This window comes from Achroia grisella, unplaced genomic scaffold, assembly GCF_030625045.1.
Source record: "Achroia grisella isolate CSIRO2021 unplaced genomic scaffold, CSIRO_AGI_Agris_v1 utg2786, whole genome shotgun sequence".
In the NCBI taxonomy this organism is placed as follows: domain Eukaryota; kingdom Metazoa; phylum Arthropoda; class Insecta; order Lepidoptera; family Pyralidae; genus Achroia; species Achroia grisella.
In genome coordinates, this window is record NW_026712766.1 from 318,816 (window position 1) to 335,381 (window position 16,566).

A 16,566-nucleotide genomic window follows, 5' to 3' on the forward strand; every position below is an offset into this window, starting at 1 on the left:
AGATGATGAAATGAGCATGAGGTCAGATCAGTTAGCCCATCTTAGCAAATTGGAATTTACCACTATGGTTTCCAGGGGAAACCGCGTAGAAGTCAACGTGACATGGTACATTGTTAGCAATGGTGTTATTAGTCCACATTACTAACCATCCCTTACCCCGATTTTTATTATATTACTAACTGTCCCGGCAAACTGTTTTGCCCTATAAATTAATAACGCTATAAAAAATAGGGGTTGATGATAGAAGGGTGAAAATTTTGGATTGTATGTATTTTTGTATGTTGTATCATAAATAAAATAAAAATTTTTCTAAAAAAAAAAAAAAAGGGGGGATTACCCCTATCATTTAGGGGGATGAAAAATAGATGTTGGCCGATTCTCAGACCTACTCAATACGCTCACAAAATTTAATGAGAATCGGTCAAGCCGTTTCGGAGGAGTATGGGAACGAAAACTGTGACACGAGAATTTTATATATAAGATGAGGGACAGTGAGACTCTCCCAACTCCTCCGCGAGAAATTAATCCCCGAATCGCTGGCAGAAGTGCTTTTCTGGGCGATTCCTCGTGTTACTTCTACAGTACATAGACAGACACAGATAACATAAATATTATTCACAACTGTACATATTGTATACTAAGATTTATATCCTTTCAACAAGTTTTGTAATAATTACTTATATGTTTTGTTTAAGTTTCGGCACGTTTGGTCTTTTCTATCAACATATTGTTATATTATATTACTTGTGTATGTATTGACTGTTATGTGCCAAAATAAAAATAATATATATACTTAATCATAATAATCATAAGTAGTTTTTTTTAGAACAGTAAGGAGTGGAGATGGCGCCACTGTCGCTGAAAGTGATCCAGGACGAGGGCGCCGTGACTCGGACGGTGAAGTTCGAGTCCAAGTCGAAGGTGAGCACAGCGCTCGCCACCGTCAAGGAGAGGATACACACGGCAGACGATGGCAAAGGTATCACATGGTTAACAAATTTTTTTTCAGTACAATTTACACAGCTACATCTAAACCCAAGTTAAGCTAGCTAAAGCTTGTGTTATAGGTGCTAGACAACTGATACAAATACATAGATATTTTTATACATACATATTATAAATACAGGACACCCAGACCGACACAAACAGTCACACTCATGAATATAAAATGTTTGTGCCGTGAGAGGAATCGAACCCGCGACCATCGGAAGTAAAGCAGCGTGCTTAACCGTTAGACCACCGAGGTCGTTGGACTAGCCAAATTCTGGCTATAACAATCTTAATTAAAGATGGGTATAGCCAGAATTTGGCTATTTTTTACGAAATAGTCCGTTTACCTCTCTCTGTTTAAGTTGAAGATATTGAGGGTGCATTAACGAGATTTTATAGGGTAGTTTTATTAGAAAAACACACGTTTTTCATATTGGCTGAATTTGATATACAAAACTACAATTATATATACATCTCGCACCCCTCCTATCGATTCCCTTTCCAATACAAACGGGGATCGAAATTACGACGACCTGATCCGACATTAGACTTCCTAGCGATGCCCGCAACTAAAAGCGTATCCGTCAGGCGAGAGTTTTTTTTTTTATAACAGAAACGAGCATGCAGCTCACCTGATGGTAAGTGATTACCGCCGCCCATGAGCACCCGCAACACCAGGGGAATTGCAAGTACGTTATCGGCCTTTTAAAAAGGAATAAGCTCTTTTCTTGAAGGTTTCAATATCGTATCGGTTCGGAAATACCATTGCTGGAAGGTGATTCCACAATGTGGTTGTGCGTGGCAAAAGTTGGCCTTCAGCCTCTCCATAAGTCCTTCATTTGGTTTGGAGTGCCATCTGCACTCGCCCCCTATCGTCCGGTGAAGCTGTAAAGGCCAGCTGCGGCCAACAGCATTAGAGTAATCCGAAAAAAAAATTTACTATGTAATATTATCTTTGCTGTGGTTTTAATTTCTCACATATTTCATATACTTTTTTAATTATTTATATTAATTACATATATGTTTATGTAGAAATAATCTTTATTCAAATAAACTCATTACTTGAATACATATTTTTTTTTTGAACGCAGATTCATCACAAGAAGAATGAGCAGGAAGCTTGTGTGTTGCTCTTTTGAATAGATGTTTTTTTATATAATAATTACAGTATAACAAGAGGCATGCGATAATTAATAAAAATAAAAACACTCATTATTAGTGTAATCAGATAATATTGTCAGTGCTATGGATTTTAAGTTTTTCTATAAAAACATTATTGTCTATGTAATTGGAATATTTTGCTTTGCTTTTTCGTGGCCGAAAAATCGTAAGAATTTCACTTCAATAATAATTTGTTTGTAGAATACGCGCTGTTCCTCACATCGGCCGATGATGAGATGTCTGGTATCTGGCTGGAGGACCAACGGAACCTGGAGTACTACATGCTGAGAGATGGCGACACGCTGTATTACCTCTGCAAGACCAGGAACCTGAAAGTTAGGATGCTGGACGGTAAGTTTAACTGTAATAAAAAACACACCCCTACCACCCTACAGCAAGGTATATTACACTATCAGAGTCACTTGCTGTCGACATATATCCTACAGTTATAATCATAAATATTAATCATTATATAGTATAAAATAAAGTCACTGTCGCTGTCTGTCCCTATGTGTGCTTAAATCTTTAAAACTACGCAACGGATTTTGAAGCGGTTCTTTTTAATAAATAGAGTGATTCAAGAGGAAGGTTTATATAATACACTATCTGTCTCGGCAAACGTTGTTTTGCCTTAAAATAAAAAAAAAAATTGGGGTGCACTACCCCTAACATTTGGGGGGATGAAAAATAGATGTTGGCCGATTCTCAGACCTACTCAATACAATTACAAAATTTCATGAGAATCGGTCAAGCCGTTTCGGAGGAGTATGGAAACGAAAACTGTGACACGAGAATTTTATATATAAGATTTACACCCGTGCGAAGCCGGGGCGAATAGTTAGAAATATTATAAACGCGAAAGTATGTTCGTAACTCTGTCACGCAGAAACTACTGAACGTATTTTATTGAAACCGTGAAACCGCGGGCATGGCTAGTATTATACATATATATAGTAATGAATATAGTAACTTAGGCTACTAGATTTTTGAAATTGAAATTTTACTTATATAAATGTTAAATTCCGACCAGACAAAGCCGCTGGTAACAGTTAGTAGATAATATAATTTATATAAATTTATTACTATAAATATATATAATTTCATATTAAATTGTGACAATAAATTTTCGTTCACCACAATACGGAAGTTGTGGCGTACAAACATACTAACATTTAGCTAAAAATATTTGAAAGAAGTTTACACTTGTGTCTCTTATTAATTTCTTCTATTGTTATCACTATTCATCATCATTGAACAGCCTCGGTGGTCTAGTGGTATAACATAACGCTTTACTATCACATGGTCGCGGGTTCGATTCCTCGCACGGCACAAACATTTGTATTCATGAGTATGATTGTTTGTATCGGTCTGGGTGTCTTCTATGTATAATATGTATAATTGAGAAATTAAATCACTAATATTATAAAGTTGAAAAGTTTGTTTGTTTGTTTGAACGCTCTAATCTCAGGAACTACTGGTTCGAATAGAAAAAATATTTTTGTGTTAGATAGACCATTTGTCGAGGAAGGCTTTAAGCTATATAACATTACGCTACGACCAATAGGAGCGGAGCTGCAATGAAAAATATTGTAAAAGGTAGAGAAAGAAACGCAGACGAAGTTGCGCGGGTCACCTAGTGAATATATCACAGTTAACGCTGAACAGTTTTGACATCTCCGTCCGAGATAAAAATCTATCGACTTTTTCTTTATGATTAGCGGAAAGGACGTAATATTGCATTTTTCTAATGTACATTTGGTTCTTTCAAACATAAATTATTCACTCACCACTTTAAAGAACAAAAATCATTGTAGCAGGGAACACATATAATATAATAAGCATCTAAAACATGTACCAACTACACCATTTATGTACGTTATATATTTAAATATCATTAATAAATTTTATTATAATAAATTATCTCATTACATAACATTATACCTACTTAAATAATATACAAAATTTACTAAATACATTAATTAAAATTGCATTTATCTTTACATACATTTTTATACCTATTTATGAAATGGTCTTAATTTTAACGTTTTATTTTCTTTAGTAATATTTACGTACGCTCTCTCGTGTGTCGTGGCCCCACTGAAAATCAGCGCTGTGGTATATGTATACTGCAGTATAAATGCTGAGTGGGAGTCACATTCAGCGTTACTAGTTTTAGCTTCTAGCTTTTAAGTTGTATAGTATATAAGATAAATTCTTTCGCTGTGTACGCCGTGCGACTGTGGAACTCACTACCATCCTCCATACGTAGCGCTCAATCATTAGCTATTTTTAAAAATGCTGTAAAATCACACTATCTCTCTCATTAAATTGTCTTTCTACTATCCTTTCCTTTCTTCTAAATTGTCTCTTTCTTATTTGCACATTGCTTAGTTACTGTGTATTATTACTAATTTACTTTTTAAATTTTATATTTATATTATGTATAATGTATGTATATTTATTTATGTTATGTGTATATATATATATATATATATGGATATATATGACATATTACTATTATTATTCATGTCCATTCATTCTATCTTGCGCCATCTACCACCTTCTGTCTTTTCTCCTCTACCCAAAGGTTGTCTGGAAGAAATCGCTTTAGCGATAAGACCGCCTTTTGTGCCTAGCCTACCTTCCTGTACATTATGAATATTGTTTTTTCTTTGGATTGTTTTTAAGGTGCAATAAAGAGTTATAAATAAATAAATAAATAAATAAATAAATAGCATCTAAGAATACTGTAATGCTGAATAAATGTCTTTATTATTCTTATTATTATTATTTGCCCCCGTTAAGGTTCTATGAAGACGCTGCTGGTGGACGAGTCAAAACCCGTGGAGGAGTTGATGGTGAACATCTGTGCCAGAATTGGCATCACCAACCACGACGAATACGGACTGGTATGAATAACTACTGGATGATGTTTTGGGGACAGTAATATGTTGTCGGTGAGACAGGAACAGGGCAGGAAATAGAATAGAATAGAATAGAATAGAAATAATTTATTCAAGTAAACTTACATCGAAGCACTTTTGAATAGTCATTACATTTTTTTAATCTACCGCTCATTCGGAAAGCTATCTCATCACAAGAAGAACGAGCAAGAAACTTGCGTGTTGCTCTTTTAAATAATTTTATTATTACTTTACATTTTTAAGTTTAAGTGTGTGAATACAAACCACCAATTAGCACTAATTCTATTAAATACTCAATAGAAAAAATATTGAATATATAACCAACTGGTTAAACAATTAATAAGAGGAAATCAGTCATAGTGATTAGAGCAGACCAGTCCCTACAAGCATGGGATGTTGCGGATGGAATCCACGGATGTAAATGCGAATGCGGATCTTTTGGGTTCACATCTGCAGATGCGGATGCGGATTTTGATTTTATTTACAAAAAATGATATATATAGGTGCAGAAATAAAGTAACAATAATAAACTAATTTTTCCTACAAGATATGTAATGTTTAATTTACGGTAAACAAATTACACTATAACAAACGCGTCGAAATTTGTTATCGAACGAAACTTAGCTCCTATTGAAATAGAAATAGAAATAATCTTTATTCAAATAAACTCATTACAAGCACTTTTGAATAGTCATATGTTTATTCTACCACTCATTCGGAAAGCTAATTCATCACAAGATGAATGAGCAACATACTTGTGTGTTGTTCTTTTGAATAGATGTTTTTTTTTATATAATAATTACAGTATAACAAGTAAGAGGCATGCGATAATCAACATAGAAATCGCTATGCACTCATTATTAGTATAATCAGATAATATTGTGAGTGCTATGGATTTTAAGTTTTTCTATAAAAACATTATTGTCATTAAAAATTCTTCAATGTTATAGTAAGTTTTTTTCCAAATATTGGTCAATGAGCACGCGATGATCGCCGACTCCACGAAATTTCTTTCTTGTATTTCTACAACTTTCTACTTGTGCGACATCCGCATCCGTATCCGATTATTGCGGATGCATAAGTGGTTGCGGATGTGTAAATTGACGCGGAAGTCCCGCATTTGCGGATGTAGATATGAATATTCGCGAAATCCATGGTTGAGACGATGTATATTAACAGATGAGAGGTCAAACTTGTCTGCTCTGAGAACAATGACTTAATTTGATACTCAAGCATACTATTATTTAATTATGTTATATTTGCTATTTTAGCAGTTTATATCCACACAAAATTATTAAAAAATTAATTCTGAACACCATTTATTTAAAAGAGCAACACTCATGTTTTTAACTCATTCTTGTGATGAGTCTGCGTTCCGAATGAGTGGTAGATATTATTGATATTGTATTGGGAAGATTCGAAATTGTTAAAGCGGTTCCCTAGGGATATGTATCCCGAGAGATATATTCCTTCGATAAGACTGTCGTCACAGATCACGGGCAAAGTAAGGAGTTACGAGCGTACCTGGCTTTCTGCTATGGCGTCTTGGTGCAGGAATCGATGATCGACGACGATGATGATCGATGAACTGATCACACACACAACACGCGCGGCGGAAATTAGTGTATATACACCTTGAATATTGCACACTATCTATATACACCTTGACAATTCAATAGTTTATTAAATCGTAGTGATTCAATTATTATAAAACGTAATTATGTGCGAGCGGCGTTTCTCAGACACGAGCGGGAAACGAAGAAGTAGCGCCATCTTTCTTTCCATCGATGGCGCGGGCGTACTCGGCTCCTTTCGGCCCTAGATCGTGAGTATGTCTGTCCTTGTCTATTACACGAGATGTGCATTTAAACTAGTTGTGGCGCAAATATTCCCCCGGCCTTAAAGGGTTGCCTTTAAAAAAAATATACATATATATACCACTGGGAAATGAATAGCAGTATGCGGAAGATATATATAAATAAAATGAGCGGTATATTAATGCGTATAAGATTAATCATAAGCGGGAAGTTATCTGAGGTTATGTGAATACGATATATGAATGAAAGTTATATATAACTAAGCTAAATCTAAATTTTACTTATATTAAATATATAACTATTGATGCGGCAATGGGCACAAACGAACTACCGGGCGAAGGTAGCTACCCTTTGAAGTCCTAACAGTGACCACTCGCGTAGTTCCGTCTTTGGAAGGATGTACCTTTTCAACGACAGCTAATGGCCATGAAAAGGGCGGTGCGTTATCTATTACTAAAATTACAACAGTACCCTCCTTAATGGGAACTGATGGAAGATTCCATTTAGCGCGTGTCTGCAATTGATGCAGATACTCCATTCGCCACCGGCGCCAGAAAGACTGTACAATGCTATCCAGAAGGGAATGGCGTTGATTTAAATCGTGCGTGTTAGCTTCTGGCGCAGGAATGGATGAAAGAGGGACAGTATTTAAAAAATGAGCCGGCGTAAGAGCAGACGGCTCAGCGGGGTCACTACTTCTAGCTGTGAGTGGACGCGAATTAATAAGTGCCTCAACCTGAGAAAGCACTGTTATAAGTTCCTCATAAGAGAGAATTTGTGATCCTATCACCTTAAATAAATTATTTTTAACTATTTTTACGATGCTTTCCCAACTTCCACCGAAGTGGGGAGCAGCGGGAGGAATAAATTTCATACTAATGCGATTTTCTGAAAGTTCTAATTCTAAATGCGGGCGATATTCATCAAGAAACTTATATAAATCGCGAAGATACTTGCGAGCACCCACGAAACATGTTCCATTGTCCGTATATAAACAGTTTATCGGGACTCGGCGAGATAAGAATCGTTTAAGTGCGGATAAGAAACTAACCGTGCTTAAATCAGTAGCAACTTCAATATGAGTAGCACGGGTTGTCAGACAAGTGAAAATACATAGCCATGCTTTGCGGCCTTTAACCCCCGACCACGAATAGGTGTGTACTGTAAGGGACCGGCATAGTCACAGCCTACATGCGTAAATGCCTTATCAACTTGAGTGACGCGGTGGCTCGGTAGATCGGCCATGAGTGGAAACGTAGGGCGCGGTTTTATTTTAAAACAAGCGTTACATTTATGAATGCGATAACGTATTAAGCGGCGAGCGGACAGGATCCAGTACTTCTGCCTGAGTAAGGACATAAGTAACTCTGGTCCTGCATGAAGATGCTTCTTATGATAAAAATCGATAAGAATATCGATAACATGATCGCGGCGCGGTAAAAGTAGAGGATACTTAGTGCAGTAATCCTCAGCGGAACTTGACAAGCGACCACCGACGCGGATGACATCGTCCTTGTCTATAAATGGTCGGAGCTTGTTTAAAGCGGAAGAACAATATTTATTATTTTTTAAATTATTAAACTCATGTGCAAAATATACTTCTTGCACGGCGCGGATTAACTTTATTTCAGCAAAATCTAAGTCTTCACTCGTAATAACAGTATTACGAGGAAGGCGTTTAATAAATTTATATATATATACAATAGTCCGTAATAATTTAGAATATACAGAAAAGCGTTGAGATAGCGCGTAAAGTAGTGATTCAGAGGTATTTGAAATTAATGTGTGTATAACAGTCCGTTGTTCGGGAATGTCTTCATTCGATAAGTCGTGATTGACAACAAGTGGCCACTCGGCCGGGTTACTTAATACCCATGAAGGTCCGGTGTACCATAGCGGATGGTTTACTAGCTTGTCTGGTGTGAGTCCACGAGACAGGCAGTCTGCAGGATTATCGGAACCAGCAACGTGATAGAAACAGTCTGCCGGGACGTTATCGATAGTTTGTACTACCCGATTGGCAACGAAAGTTTGCCAGCGGTGCGGAGAAGAGTGGATCCAACAAAGAGCCACTTTTGAATCACTAAAGGCGTATATATTATTCACAGGATACCGTGGTGCGATAGTATCAACAACCTTACGAAGTAGTTTTGCGAGTAATACGGCTGCGCACAATTCTAATCTCGCGATGGATACAATTTTTACAGGCGAGACCTTTGACTTGGCGCATAATAATTGAACAAAATATTTATTATCAACCTGAATGTGTAGGTAGACTACACCGCCATAAGCACGTTCACTAGCGTCAGCAAATCCTAAAATATTCAATTGACAATCCTCAACCACACCTAAGTGTCGCGGTATGCGAAGCCTATTAAGCGAGGGCAGTTCTAAACAGAACTGTCTCCAGGCTGCGATGATATGATGCGGGGGTTGAGCATCCCAATCACATTTCAACAACCAGAGTTCCTTAATAAGGAGCTTGGCGTACAAAATAGCGGGAGCCACGAAACCTAAAATGTCCCATAAACGGGCAACAGCGGAGAGAATAGCGCGCTTAGTACATATAGCGTCTGGCGTGATTACCTTGAACTTAAAAGAATCATTAGAGTTATCCCAAAATAGACCTAAGATCTTGTGCGGGGTGGAATTATCGAATGATTTGTCACTGAGGGTTTTGTGTGTATCCGGGATGTGAGCAAGCACGTCGCGGGAGCTGCTCGTCCACTTTACGAGATCAAACTGTGCCATTTTAAAAAGTGCAATAAGTTCGTTGCTAATGGTAATAGCCTGTTCATCTGTCATAACAGAAGATACGATATCATCCATATATAGTGCAGACGAAGCAACAGCGGCAGCAGCAGGGAATTTATCCCCTTCATCTTCAACTAGTTGTTGAACAACGCGGAGCGCGAGAAATGGACTCGACCTCAGTCCGAAGCATACACGATTAAATTCATATTCAGTCACAGGATCATCGGTGCTGAAGCGGTACAAAATTCGCTGAAACCTACGATCGGGTTCGCGTACAACTATTTGATGAAACATTTGAAAACAGTCGGCGGAAATACAAACTTTAAAAAGACGAAAGTTAATTAAAATACTAAATAAATCACCCTGTAGGTTGGTACCACTATGCAATATATCATTTAACGAACGACCAGATGTCGTTTTACAACTGGCATCTAAAACCACGCGCAATTTAGTGGTGACCTTATCCTCTCGTAGCACTCCGTGATGTGGAATGTAGTACGAGGGTATAAGTGAATTGTCTTGATGCGATTTAACTGGACTTAAATAGCCCTTATCAATATATGCGCGAATTACTTCGTTATAAGAAAAACGAAAATGAGGTGACGCTTCCAACTTACGTTCTAGACATAAGTAACGTCTATGTGCGGCAGCGAAAGAGTCACCTAAGGAGAACACGTCCTCTCGAAACGGCAGGGATACGATATATCTACCACTATCATCACGAGTAGTGGTGGCGCGAAAATAATGTTCACACTCGAGATCATCTGCACTCTGAGCGGGCGGCGCGGATATCTCCTCCAATTCCCAAAAACTTTGGAAGAGAGTGTCCATACGATCATGAATCACGGAACAACATGACGTTGTATATGCGGTATTTAATAATGCGGAATTAGGCGATGCGGAATTAAAAGTGGGTACGGAACCCATGATTACAAACCCTAATACGGTTTGTATCGCAGGCGGAATATTACGATGCTTGCTATGCACAATACCCGGCAATAGCAAGTACGGGAATATAGAACTACCTATAAGTACGTCTATATTACTAGGAATGGCAAACTCGCCGTCTGCCAGCGGTGGGTTTTTAATGTGTGAAAATGCGGCGGTATTGACAGGAACGGAAGGCAAACTGTCCGTAATACGGTCAACAACAAGCGCGGAAATATTAAAGCGAACATTAAAATTAAAACGAGAAAATATATTAAATTCTACTGAACCCTTAACGTTTTTTTGTGAGCCACCAATACCCTTTACCATCGTAGATGAATATTTTAATTCATTTAATAAACCTAAGCGGTCACAACATTCATCAGTAATAAAATTACTTTGGGACGCACTGTCCAATAAACATCGAACTAAGTGTTGTTTACCTAATGCGTCATACACAATAACGCGTGCAGTTGCTAGTAGCACAGTTTTGTTACTGAGCGCGCAAAGTGACAGACCACTCTGCTTGGCCACGGCCTCGCCACTGTGTGACGGGAGCGGGGGTGAGGCCATGCTACTACGGGGCGCGGGCGCATCGCGCGCGGGCAGCGAGCCCCGATCCGTAACAAAATGTAGCAAAGAATGATGGCGCTTTTGACATGCACGACACGAAGATTTGCAGAGAACGTACCCTAAAATATATTCCTATCACAGAGATGAAATACTAAACCCATCGATTTTTTTTTTAAATATTTTTAACTTATCCACTTTGGTGGCAGAAACATTTAATGATCTACAAACACCTGACTTATGCTTGGTACTTAAACAATTTACGCATGAATTGTTAGCTTTAATATGTTTATAACGATCGAGAGGTGACAATTTTTCGAATGCACTACATTTATAAAAATGATCATGCATATTACTATTACAAAGTGAACATTTTATAGGTGTTACACTTGAAACATAAGACTGCGGGTCCGGGTACTTAGCAGGCGGGCGGTATTTATTAGTAGGCGGGCGGTATTTATTTGACTCTGTACTGGTGGCGGGCGCGGGTTGTGTATTTTCATATATGCGGCATTGTGTTTTTATAAAATTAATAAATCCGTCAAAATCACGTGATTTTGTTATAGAAGAGTGTAATTCGAACGCGCGTAATGTTTCTGAATCGAATTTACGTTTTGCAATATATAATAAAATGAAATCAGATAATTGTTTCCCAAATTACCCTAAATTCGGGAATTCTTATACCTAAGCCCTTTAATGACATAGCGGCGGTGACATACTTATCTATAAATAATTGAAAACTTGCGGCGGAAGGCATTTTGCCTAATTTAAGATTTAAAATCTGGTCTAAGTAATTAGAACCGAGAACGTGAATATCTTGATACTTATCAAGCAGAGACTTAAATATAATTTCATAGTTTTCGGCGCAGGGTGTAATACCTGCAAATACCGATTGTACTTTGGGTGATAACTTACCCAGTAAATAATACAGTTTTTCTGAGTTTGTAAGTGAGGAGTTGTCATGGACAGTAGATTTGTAACTAGCGTAAAATAAATTCCAATCTTGATAATTGCCGCTGAAGGAGACTAATTCCAGGGGGGGGGAGCCTGGGCCTAGATACAGGTGCATCTATCCCACACGAATTCCCACCCGTGGGCGCAGAAGAAAGATTAGAAAATGTCTGTTTAATTGAACAAAACAAATCTTCAAATGAGTCATATACATGAAAATTAGGTACGGCAGAAGGATTCTCATCAAGCATCCTACTATTATATTCATCAAGTACATCTTGAAACTTATTACGAACGTCATCGATGGTTATACATGAACTAAGAAACATACGTCTTTTTTCTTCCGATTCCGTAGCCGACTTCGACTTATCGTAAATACTTTGTATTCGTTGAAATAAAGCATTACGTTTAGCTTCTAACATAATAAGTTGACGACTAGGTGAAAAGGTAGGCGCATCTTTATCTTTACGTGACATATCTAATGATTTAACGCAATATAACTATAGGTAATTATACAGTGACCTGTCAATAGACAGCGTAAGCGGACAGTAACGAAAATAAAAATTATATGTAGGTATGTAGCGAGAACACGGTTAAGTGTTGCGTAGATTACTATATAAAATATAATGGAATGCGGGATATAGACATTTATATTTGTATATTATAGGTGTGCGGGATGTACAAGTATATTATGTATAATATAGTTATAGGATACAATTTTAAGACTATACTATAAATGCGGTGATATAAATATTTATTATCTAAAGAGATAATACAGAGGAATGCGGGATATCATATGGTATTCTATAGCGGTATATAATAAATATGTTTATAAATAATAAACTATTACACATATAGGTGCTTGGTTGCGGTATAATATAAAGAAATAACAAGGCAATCCTATATGGCTACGCGGGTATGTCTGAGAAACAAATAAGTAATATAAGACTAAATAAGCGGATTTTATATTATCAATTTTGAAAGCGGTTTCTTAATAATAATATTAAACGAAGGACCTTGCGAATAAATAGCAAAAGGGGTACGTTATTAAATGTAACTCAATTTAAAAATAGCAAAATATCCGGCTCGAAGGACCAAAAAATGTTAAAGCGGTTCCCTAGGGATATGTATCCCGAGAGATATATTCCTTCGATAAGACTGTCGTCACAGATCACGGGCAAAGTAAGGAGTTACGAGCGTACCTGGCTTTCTGCTATGGCGTCTTGGTGCAGGAATCGATGATCGACGACGATGATGATCGATGAACTGATCACACACACAACACGCGCGGCGGAAATTAGTGTATATACACCTTGAATATTGCACACTATCTATATACACCTTGACAATTCAATAGTTTATTAAATCGTAGTGATTCAATTATTATAAAACGTAATTATGTGCGAGCGGCGTTTCTCAGACACGAGCGGGAAACGAAGAAGTAGCGCCATCTTTCTTTCCATCGATGGCGCGGGCGTACTCGGCTCCTTTCGGCCCTAGATCGTGAGTATGTCTGTCCTTGTCTATTACACGAGATGTGCATTTAAACTAGTTGTGGCGCAAACAGAAATGATATCTCGATGCAGATGTACTTGTTTTATTTCGTTCTCCAATTACATTAATTGCACATCTCACTTATATTAATTTTTAGATAGAAAGATAGATAATTGATTTATTGCCAATATAACACAAAGAATACAGTTTACAATAAGACACAAAATGAGAAATAAATAATAAAATAGAAAGTTGGCAATAGGAGATGCCACAGCTGTTGCTGATATAAGCACAACCTCAGTGAGGTGCACCTATACACCGCTGGTTTTCAGGCAGCCACCGTTACTCATAAAAAAACGAAGATTTTTACTATATACAGATACATATACATTTATTATATTAAAAATAACAAATATATATATATATATATTAAATAAGATCTAGGATACACTAATATCTAAATATATATAACTCAAAGGTGACTGACGTAGTGATCTATCAACGCACATCCCAAACCACTGGACGGATCAGGTTGAAATTTGGCATGCAGGTACATCTACCTGACTTTATGATGTAGGCATCCGCTAAGAAAGGATTTTGATTAATTCTATTCCCAAAGGGATAAAATAGGGGATGAAAGTTTGTATGAAACTTTGTCAATTTTAAACCGATCGGGATGAGACTTTGCATGCATAAAGCTACTATAACGTAGGCATCCCCTAAGACAGGATTTTGATAAATTCCACCCCTAAGGGGACAACGCGAGCGAAGCCGCACGCAAAAGATAGTACATATATATACAATGAATTATATTTTATAATAAGAATATAACTTATATCATAGATCGGCTGCCTTCAAACGAGAATGGCCTATCCGTCCTTCTTTTTTCCTGCATGTTGGTGGTGGCATTACAGTGTCGCCACCAACATCACAATAACATCCTTACTCTATGGTTCTATATTTGAAATTCAAGTAATAAATTACTTTCTCTATACATTGAAGCTAACAATAGTTAGACGATTTCTAACACGACTAATTTTAAGGTAAATAGAGGTATTTACATCTCTTGATGTTTCGATTAGGTTGCACTAGCCGTGGTCACCAGGTGACTGGAGTCACTGAGTGGTAGTATAAAAAAAAGTTTGTTTGAATAAAAATTATTTCAATTATTAAAAACACATTGTATTTTGTGACAATAGGTAGGTACATATAATATAACGTTAAATAAGATTTACCATAGGTAGACTATCATCATCATTATCATCGCAGCCCGGAAGACGTCCACTGCTGGACTGGATTAGACTGTAAATAACAGTCTAATCTAAACTACAGTTTTGAGTTTATCATCTATCCTTATTTAGTGCCGTGATGAGGGTGATGAAGAGGAGAAACCGGCACTAGGCACGAGCACAGGAACCCTCACGCTGAGGAAGGTGAAACAGCCGAAGGAGAAGGATGCCAAGCTGGAGCACCTCAGCAAGAAGCTCAAAACTGATGACAATGGTGAGAGCTCTTAAAATTTATCTATACACATAAATAAAATTGGAGTGTTTGTTTGTAATATTGAAATAGTCGTTTTTTACTACATGCATATGAATATAAATGCGGTACCAAAATAACATTTTTTACAATTTTTGTCTATCTGTTTGTTCCGGGTAATCTCTGAAATGGCTGGACCGATTTTGACGGGAGTTTTATTGACAGGTAACTGATGTAATAAGCAGTAACTTAGGCTACTTTTATTTTGGAAAAAATCTTTAATTTCGAAAAATAAAGTTAAATTCCATGAGGATGAAATCGCGCGAACAGCTAGTCAGAATACGGTGAAAATTTAAGACTGTATGTATTTTTAATGCAACAAAATAAAAAAATAAAAATAAAAACACTTTCGAAAAAATTAAAAAAAATATTTGGGTGAGCCGCCCTTAACTCTCTGGGGTATAAAAAATTGTTATAAACCTATTCTCAAACCTACAGAATATACGTAATAAAATTTCATCTAAATCGGTCAAGCAGTTTCGAAAAAGCATATATAAACACGAAACATGTGACACGAGAATTTTATGTATTAAATAGATACTATTGAACCCGCGACCATCGAAAGCGAGCCGATGTGCTGAACCGCTAGACCGCCGAGCGTGTCAAAAATCATAAAACTTTGGTACCCATCAGTGCAATGGTTGGCGAAACACAAGACGCTCCGCGAGATGGGCATCGGTCCGAAGCAGGCGCTGTTGCTGAAGCGGCGGCTGTTCTACTCGGACCGGAATGTGGACGCGCGGGATCCGGTGCAGCTGAACCTGCTGTACCTTCAGGCCAAGGATGCCATCCTCAACGGGAAGCACCCCGTCACCGAGGACAAAGGTCAGTCCCTGCATGATCATCTCTTATTTCTATGAATATGTGTACGATACGCGCGAATCCTCGTCTGATGGTATATATTGTAAATATTATACCATAAAATTTTATTTAATTTTGTAAGTCATCCTGAATAATTTATTTATTTATTTTAATTCGGATTACATCCATATTGTGTTAGTAAAGAACTTACAAAACTATGTTAGTAACTTATATTATACAGATACACTTAATTCTTATATCAGTGTTCACGTCCAGAAGCACTGGGTCCACAATGCAACGATATCCAGTGCCTCTGGAGCGGGCAATAATATTTAGATATGTTTATTTATTATGTTTTAATTCATAACTATAATTATTATTTCGAATTTCAAAGTACAAATCTAAATCTAAAATAACAATGCCAAATTATAATACCAATACCAATAAAACCAATATTAATTTCCGAATTGAACTACAGTAACGGTCATTCATCAAAAAATTCGTCAACGGAGTGAAAGCATTTTTTTAATAAATATTTTTTAAGTTTAATTTCGAAATTGGTTTTATAAATAGTATATTTTAAATCATTATACTATCACTATATATTATATATATATATTTGAGTTTCTTTTTGTCAA

General features: G+C 36.9%; 1 protein-coding gene across 1 annotated transcript in view; it reads left to right on the forward strand.

Annotated features, from left to right (window-relative positions):
- Positions 1 to 843: 843 nt before the first annotated feature.
- The window catches only part of LOC131843124 (talin-1-like), a 129,636-nt gene continuing 113,913 nt past the window's right edge, over positions 844 to 16,566 (forward strand). The window contains exons 1-5 of the mRNA XM_059191727.1: positions 844 to 979; positions 2,353 to 2,502; positions 4,957 to 5,060; positions 14,950 to 15,091; positions 15,761 to 15,952. Coding sequence (XP_059047710.1) covers positions 844 to 979; positions 2,353 to 2,502; positions 4,957 to 5,060; positions 14,950 to 15,091; positions 15,761 to 15,952 — 724 coding nt within the window. The remainder of the gene's footprint in view (positions 980 to 2,352; positions 2,503 to 4,956; positions 5,061 to 14,949; positions 15,092 to 15,760; positions 15,953 to 16,566) is intronic.